Here is a 9,463-nt window from a genome sequence, read left to right on the forward strand (position 1 = left end):
TATATATATATATAATAAACCAAAGTGCGTGATGTTAATAATAAAAGCTTGTTAAAGCAAACGCAATAAAATAAATTATTTATTTTACGTTCTATCTAAGATTACTGTTCATTGATTTATTGCAAAAGTTCGAGCTTAAGTATCTAATTTTGTAGCAAGTTTATGAAAATAAGTAGAATAGTGAGTTTTTAAGTAGCTCCCTCTACCTAATTAACGTACTTTGCGGGAGTTAAACCATAATAAGACATTGATGAATCGTGGAATTTATAATAAAAAAAAGGTGTGGAAGTTAAAAATCAATTTATTGGAAATACATATTATTAATGTACTTGAGGGAAATATTTCTTTCTCGATACTCAATAATTATAACCGAAAGCTTGTATCTATTATTTTACTAACAATGTTTTACAATGAATTTTTAATTGTCTCCTTAGTTTTATAAAGTACAGAAAATAAAGATAATCGATAAATTGAAAACATGTTAAAAATATTATTTATCATTTCCGTTATTTACTTCTTTAGGTTACCTTATTTTACAATATTTATCCGATTACTTTTTATTATAATTTATTGCTACTGCCTTATTTTATTGAGTTTCATGACAATTTCAGTGTCTTACAAAAAATTAAATTAATATTTATTAATAAATATTAGAATAAATATGTTACCTTAAATTGTAATGCAATGAATTTCGGCATAATAAACTTCAATCAGTTTAACTTTAATTTGCGACAATGTTAGATAATTTGGAGCGAGTTCATTCCTGATATTGTTAAAATTTTTTCCTTTTAAAGAATTTTTTTTTTGAATTTAATATATCTTTACAATAGATTATAATGTTTACTATGTTTTGACATAAATTTTACTTCGATAAACTTCAATCAAAAAACTTTTACTTGAAAAAAATATTTGCTATTTTGTAGCTTGTTGATCCATAATTTTCTTTAAATTGACTTCTCTGCTTAGAAAAAAACAAGAAAATAGTTAAACATTCGTTAATAATAGATTATATTGCTTAATCTGTATCATTACTAGTTTTATATTCTAAAACTTCAATCTCTGTTAAAATCAACTTCATGTTTCTTGAACGTCACACAATGAATTTTCATTATTATTTACATGGCAATAACTGTTTCCCAACTATACTATGTCCATGATTATAACAAATATAACCACTTATAATCAGCATGTACATGGTTTTTTTAAAAAGCAACAACGAAATTATAATTCAATAGTGAGTTGAGCTACTTCGGAAATCTAATATAAGATACAATATAATTCCCCAAAACATTCTCCAAGTGAAATTTTTTATCACGGTGGATCGTAATTTCTGTTCAAACATTCATCTTTATAATATTTGCAGTTCTGAAAATCAAAAACAGACATAAATCTTCAAAAATGAATGTTTTTCTTATTGAGGTCAAAATGACCCGTTTTGGCTGCTTTAGGAATTTCCTTAAGTATTTATTGTACTAAACAACATGAAGGCATGAAATTTTGGTATAGTATACTTAGAAACAATTTAGGAAATGCCAAAAAAGATGAGCTTCGAAGCTTGCGTGTATCTTCAAGAATAACATAAAAAATTACTTAACTAACTATCAAAAGGACTTCAATGGCTCTTCTAGTGATAAGGAACAAATTATGTTGAATTTATTGCAAATTTTAGAATTCAATATATAGAGCAACGTTTTAATAACAGGTTGCTTTATTTTAAACCAAGAATCTTTAATTTTTCTAAGATATTCTATTATTTATCCTATTTTTAACGTAGAAAAAAGAGATTTATTTATCAACTAATATGTGATATACTAATGAGTTAGACAATAACACTTTTATAAGTTTTAACTTCAATTATTTAACTAAATATTAAAAACTCTGGTTTACTTTAGTAGCATCCAATTAAAAGTTAAAATTTGTCGTTGAAGATCTTAAATTTTTACTTCTTTAACTTTCTCAAAGAGGATTTGTAAGACCTTGAATATCTTTTTAATAGTAAAACTTTCATAAAAAAAGCAATTAAATAAAAAGATGTTTGCATTTTCTATAAAAAAAATCGAACTTTTGTGTGTAACTTACGCTATAATATATATAAAAGCACTGTTTTAAGTATTTGAACTCTTAAGCAGCTAATTAAGCTTTTAAAAAAAATTCATTTATAATGAAGAAATTATTATAGGTTGGTTTTCTCTTTTCTGTCCAATTTTTGTTAATTTCAATTCATTATTTTTCATGGCTTAACTATTTTAATTAATAATTAAATTTTTTTTGTACTTAATTTTTTCAAAAGAAAATTATGTTCTCGCATTACAGATAATGTTTTTTTTTTGTTGAATACTTTTGTAAGCATTTTACCGATAACCTTAGTAGGAATTTTTTGCAAAAATATTTTGTTTCGCTTCGCTTAAGCCTAGAATATTTTATGTTTTCTTTAACCATTTCAAAAGGTTCTTACGGCTCATTTGCAAATTTTTTTGTTTAATGTTTAACGTTGTCGTTTATTTTATTCAATGATACTGGCGTTAGAAAAAGCAATTATTCTGTTAACTAAGTATTCTTTATTTTGTTTTTACAAATTATTGCCTATATTTCAAATTACTATCATGCTGTTAGTAAACCCATTGTTTATTTTCAAGAGTAATTGCTTTCAAGGAGCCAGTCTATCTTTTTAAAGCCGATTTTGATTAAAAAATGTTTTTTTTAAGATAAAACTATGAACTTTTATCATTCTAAAATCTTTTGAGTTTTGTTTAAGTCATGAAGAACAGAAGTTATGATGATTAAAAAAAAACAATTGTTTTGGTTATTACACTGATCATTGTAACTCTATTGTCCCTTTCCTCAAGACTAATTTTTTAATTATTTTATTGAAACTTAAATCCAATTTCTTCGAACATTTTAGCTAAAATACTTAAAAATGTTCACGAATGTTTTCAGTATATATATATATACNCTTCACTTATATATATGTGCGTATATGTGTGTGTGTGTCTAAGGAATAGACTACAGAGTAGTTCGTTAAACTATTATTTTATATTTCACAAAAAGTAATTGGCCTTTTTTTACCAAATTATTATTTTGTTGAAATCTATTAATTTTCATTATTCCTGCTTTATTATACTCATAAAAACTTGACTTAGGAAACATACTAAACATACCACATAATAATTAAATATTTTGCGGCAAAACTAAGTTTCAGCAACCAGAAAAAAAAATATATTTCCACAACCTAAGCACAGTATTTTTTGTATTTTCAGAAACTGTTTCCAGTGTCCTTGGTATCACCGGTAGTAAAGTAGCCTTACCATGTAACATCACCCCTCCTGTGACGGATGACGCAGTTGCGCTCATCTTATGGTATAAGGATGATATTACAAAGCCCATCTATAGTGTTGATGCAAGGAAAACGAACATCGAACAAGCAAGACACGTGACAGGCGATGCAGTTTCTAGTAGAGTTAGCCTCAGCCTTGATGATCACCCATCAATGCTGTACTTGGAATATTTAACAGAGGAAGATGAAGGTGAATATCGATGTAGAGTTGATTTTCGGAGATCGAGAAGTAGAAATGCGATCGTTTTTTTACAACTTGTAGGTAAGTTGAATAAAAATTTCAATTTTATTTTTATGTGTTAATTTTGTGTGTCATGTTTTGATATTTATATCCATTCAAAAAGCATTAGAAAGATTATTTTTTGCCAAAAGCCATTTGAAAAAAATTTCGGAAGTAAGGATGCTCGATGCTTTTTTGTTTAATATTTTTATGTTTTTTTTTTCAATATCAGCTGTTTAATGACCATCCTTCCCTTTTTTGAATTCTGGTCAAAAATCAAGTATAAGTATTTAATTTTTTAATTTTTGGTAAAAATACTCATAATAGTAATCGTGAATTAAACAGTAAGAGATTCTGGATCAAATTACGATAAAAAGTACCACCACATTGGGTGCATTAAAAGTAAAATCTATTTTTACCGATAAATCCATTTATACCGTTAAATCCATTTTACTCTAATTTTCACAATAATATTTGCTTAATTAGAGTTATTAAGTCATCTTACTGTAATTACTACTGTTAAAATCACGGTATGTCAGATTTTCACTCCGTAACATTTTTTAGTAAAAAGTACCTTCATCCTGAGGGTCGATACTTTTTACTGTAATTTGATACTGAATTTATTTACAGTGTATATTTGATCTGGTATAAAACAAGAACTTTACCGAAATATTTCTAACAACGATCGAAGAAGTTAGGAAGGCATAAAATCTAATTTTAGATGTATATAACTTTTTAACTTCTCAATGCGACAATTTAACAGCTTTTGCTACATCTGTTCCAGTAGAGATTTATAAGACTTTAATGAAATATTTTTCCTAAAGTTTTAAATTAAATATTTGTCTGAGCATCTCAAATGCATGAACCTCATTTTTGACAAGGATTTCAAAAATATGTAGATTAATGAAGAGAAGAATCATTAATAGTAGTTATGCGTATAACAATGCTAATTCAAGGTAAAAAAATAGATTCTGTTTTTTTCTTTTTTGGAGTAGAAGTTTTCAGTTCTATTGTCTATTCACACAGCGGAAGATAATGGTAAATGTTAACCTAAAGACGCAAGAAAAGGATTTTCTACCATTCCTTAATAAATTATTCTAATTCAACTAGAGTTAAATGTTAGAATGTGCTAGAATAAAAAACTCAAAATATTTTCTAAGAAAGAAGAAGAATTCGTGAAACTATGTGTTATCCAATAATGGAAATGTTGAACACTGTTAGAAATTTCTCGCAAAAATGGTTAAAGACCAATTAATTTTTTAATTGCTATTTTACTATATTCAAACAAAATAGTCAAATTACCATGAATAAGATGGTATTCATACTGTTAACTGTGAAAAGAACCGTTTATTAACTGCTTTCACCTGATAAAGTTAAATGACCAGAATTTTATAGCACCAACTAGCACTTCATGAAGCCACTTTGTTGTCTGCAGCAGGGTGCTTATTATATCCGAGAGGTCTAATCTATTTATCTTATGATTATTATGGTGGATCGGAACGGAGGTTCGAATCCAGCATGTCACCGCAATATTTCATCCATTCCATTTAACACACGTCCTGCACTCGTCAATTTGTACCCCTGACCTGTTTGGATATGAAGAATACGATATTCTCGTTGACGCATAGATTACAGCACCATAAAGCTACTAAAATATCTCCAATGTTCGATTAAATTCCTTTTTCATGATTTTGAAACCATGCCAGTTGTAAGTGGTTAAAAAACTGTATAGTTTTGTATTCATGGTTCCTTAACCATACTAGATGTAAACGGTAACAAACCGTAAATGTAAAAAAAAACTACTTTACGGTTAATTGGATAGGAAGAATGCTGATGTATATTTTGCCATCATTTTAGAAAGAAAATTCTAACGGTGTGTAACGACGCAGTCTACTATTATTTCAAGATATTTTATAGTTATGTTTTAATTGCTTTAAATATATTGTTTACTTTTTTGTGCGCTTTTAATCATCTATGAAATTACTATCACGTAAGCTATAAATCATATAGTTTCCAACAAAATTTAAGAAACTTTTGTTTAAAATTAAATGTTATTAGAGTGTTTTTTACTTTACAGCCAGTTAGAAGTTGAACATATTAATTTTTCGCAAAAACGTAAATATGCTTTGTTTTTATTATAGAGTGGGAAAGCTTAAATACGGATACACACTTTACTGTTGAAATCACGCTAAAAGAGAGAAAAATGAACTTCTTGCGTGATTTATGAATTTTTCAGCGTTGAAATATCATTTTTAGTTTTCACCTCTAAACTGATGAATAAAAAATTATATAAAAAAGCTAATTTACTTTTGGCATGATTTAGAGGTCTACACTGCACGAACGGATGGAAGAGAAATAATTCTTATGTTTTTGGAAAATCTCAGAAAACACGTTGACATTACATAGTAGTCACAAATCATTGTCTGTAATAAATAAAAGCATGTAAAAACATATTATTTAATTTTCATTTATTTGTGTACATTCAAAAACACTTTATTCAATTATTTTTCAGCTTTTTAAAATTAAACCCAATGCAGATTTTGTTACATTATATAAAATTTAACATGAATGAAGATTACTAGTATTTTAATTTTTTTTAACGAAGTTTTAAGAAGTTTGACGAAATGCTTTATTTAGAGAAACCCACATATCAGCCTTAACTGAATATATGCGCTTTAATTAATAATATGTTTATCACACCAAGTAAATTTTGTCTTCACTTGCCTCTCGTTCTTATACTTTACTAACGCTCTTATTAAAAACTCTTTCAATACAAGTCCGTTAACTAAAGATCACTAAATTGTTCCACGCCAGTTTTTCTTTCTAGAATTTCTTTCCAGAAGAAGTTGTTTTTGAGGAGTCAAGATCAGTTACGGTAACAAAACCTTTGCGGTTTTGTTACCGTTTGTTTTGAGGAGTCTAGATTGAAGAGTTAAGGTGTAACAAAATCACGAAATTAACCTCATAAGGCTTTATATAGTTGTTTTCTTCTGACTTAAGGTAGATATGAGTGCACTTTATATTAGCCTGCTGAGAGCGGTTGTTTTGAAAGTGAACATGTTTTCTTTACATCTCAAATTGTGTTGAGGTTGATTTAAATCTACATCATAGCAGCCTGCTGAGGGAAGTTTTTTCGTGTGTGTGATCTTTTTTTCTTATCTCTTTAAGTAAATGAAGTTTATTCGAGGGGAGATTAATTTCATCTGATTTCCACGGAAAGTATTGAGGCGTTTATTGATTGAGGTGTTTATTGGGTGTACACAGTTGCTCTTTTTCACACTTAAATTTGTTTTGAGGTTAATTTAAACCTACTTCACAGCAAACCTGTTACATTAGGTTGTTTTGAAGTTGTGCAGGTTATTTTTTCTACACTTCAAGCAAATGAAGTGTATTCGAAGTGTACATTATTTCACTTAATTTCCATTAAAAGCATAAAGATGTATTTTAAGGAGTGAAAAGAACTTTCTATTTATACTTGAGATTGTTCTAAGAGCGGCGTAAATCTATTTTATAGCAACCCAGTCATGAGAGGTTGTTTTTAAAATGCAAAGGTTATTTTTCAACACTTGAAGAAAGCTACCAATATTCTATGTTGAAATTTACAAAGAAATGAAATAGGAAATAATTGTTTTTAGATACTAAATAAAATATCAATCATCAATGACTATCAAAATGCCTACTTTTGCTAGTTCAAATCCCCTACAAACATAAATTCACAAGGTTTGTAAATATCCACTCAAAATCTAGAAAAAACATCCTAATAACTTGTTTAAGTGTAAAAGAGATCATTACACTAAATTAACAATTGCTGTAGAAAATGCGTTACCTTTTTAAATAAGAAATAAAATGCATCAAAATGTGAAATAATAATAGTTTTGTGGTTCCGTTCTTATTGAAATTTACTTTTAAATATTAAATTTTTTTTCAAAGAGTTTACTCAAGTTTTGAAAAAGATTGCTATAAAATGTAATATAAGAAACAGATTTAGAAATTGAAATTAAACTTTATTTACTTTTTTCAGTTCCACCCAAGAAACCAATCATAACTGATCATAATGGGGAAATTCTTGAGAGCTTAATTGGACCATATAATGAAGGCGATAATCTTCATTTAATTTGTGAAGCTGAAGAAGGTAAGCATATCTTGAAATTTATAGCTAACACCTAGATTTGCTAAAATTAGGTCAATTCTACCCCAGATTGACATTTAGAATTCCTTCCTTAACTTTTTTAAAAAAATGTATCCTAAAAATTTTTTTTTGACAATTTTTTTTTTTTTTTTTTTTTTTTTTTTTTTTTTAANTTTTTTTTTTAAATTTCCTATGAGCTGCACAATCAGTCTTCCCGATGAGCAGAAACTAGTGCATTCTCCAGAAGTGGTATCCTTTTTTTCAGGACCACCACAATGGGTGAGATACCGTTGGCCATGTTAATTTGGACGTCGAGTTTCTGCCACACTAGATGGCAGCACCGAGACTCTATTTGGATGCTAAAGTGCACTAGGAATTTTAATTTTGCCGGAAATGCCAAGAGCCAACTAGGCACTCCAGGGATCTTTTACATGCCGCATAATCATGCGACATGGCCGCTGAGGATTTTCCGCATTGCGAAAATCCGGTGTCTGGGCCGAGGTGCTTGCTAAATTTTGTCATAATTTTGTCTTATCCAGATGTTTTCTACAGTTTAACTCATTTATAACATCTGGGGATAAAACGCCACTTGCATTCAAAAAAATAATTGTAAAATTATTTTATAAATACTGCTAGTGCAAAATAATATCAGACTTTATCTTGTAATGCAAGTGAGTAAAATTTAGGCGCGCCTAAGATTTTAATTAATCAAATTTTCGTTTCAGCAAAAAATAATGTGAACATTTGCTGATGCCTTTGTTCCTTACAAAGAGTAACAACCAAGAATGAAAAAAGAGTTCCAAACATCAATTAGGTAGAATAATGTGAAATACCAGTATTAGGACCTTATGCCCATATTTAAATCAGTGTACCTATTCGGGAAACTAACGTATATGCTGCTGCCAATATATATATATATATATAATATATATATATGTACGAGGTTTGTAAATTAAATAGCGGCAACTTAACCTTGAAACTCACAGAAGAGCGGACATGTGCAAATAGGATATGGGAAAGGTGAGGTGGCGCTGTTATCGATGTGTAGAGTGCAAAAAACAGCCGATCTGCTTAGAAGGGTAGGTGTTGTGTGGTGTTAAAGTGGGGAGTTTCGTTTCTGTCGCTCTAAAGCATGTTTTCAAAAGGTGATCAGCGGTCGTGGCTTAAAATCGAGGTTGCCCGGGGCAAAAATGCAACAGAATGCTGTCGAGGATTAGTGGAAGCCTGTGGCGCAAATGTTTTGCCGAGGTTTAACGAGACTGGAGCAAGACCAAGCTTATCGGATGTATTTGCACCAAAAGTTTGCCTGGTTGATAAATTCACCCAATCAGGTTGAAGGAATCATATCTGTCACTATTTGGAAAAGTCTTGGGATGTTTTGTTTACATTTTGTAGATACGATCATAATGAAAATAAAGTTAGTTATGTTAGAATCATTGCATAGTTAATCAAGAAAGAAATGTTTTTTTATGAGATAGAATTCGGTTTTGTTAAATGTTGTTGCGTGTTTGTAAGAAAAGTTCTCATGCAGAACATTATATTTTAAATATTGAACAATGAACATTGGTCTATATTCTATTGCAAATAAAATAATACTTATCTGACTTATTTTAGAAAGAAAATTTTAAGAAATAATGGATTTTTAAATAAAAACTTCACATGGCAAATTAAAATCTGAATTAAAAAGTGCTTTATAAATAAAATTGATGTATAATAACATGTATGCTTGTTTTTATTACTTTATTTCTCTTTATGTGTTATACAAAAATACATTTAATAA

At 28.6% G+C, this 9,463-nt stretch overlaps 1 protein-coding gene across 1 annotated transcript in view; it reads left to right on the forward strand.

Annotated features, from left to right (window-relative positions):
- LOC107451220 (neural cell adhesion molecule 2) overlaps window positions 1-9,463 on the forward strand; it is a 116,934-nt gene that overhangs the window by 41,795 nt on the left and 65,676 nt on the right. The window contains exons 2-3 of the mRNA XM_071178756.1: window positions 3,258-3,596; window positions 7,576-7,686. Of these exons, the coding sequence (XP_071034857.1) occupies window positions 3,258-3,596; window positions 7,576-7,686 (450 nt within the window). The remainder of the gene's footprint in view (window positions 1-3,257; window positions 3,597-7,575; window positions 7,687-9,463) is intronic.

The sequence above is a fragment of the Parasteatoda tepidariorum genome, chromosome 1 (assembly GCF_043381705.1).
Source record: "Parasteatoda tepidariorum isolate YZ-2023 chromosome 1, CAS_Ptep_4.0, whole genome shotgun sequence".
NCBI lineage: Eukaryota > Metazoa > Arthropoda > Arachnida > Araneae > Theridiidae > Parasteatoda > Parasteatoda tepidariorum.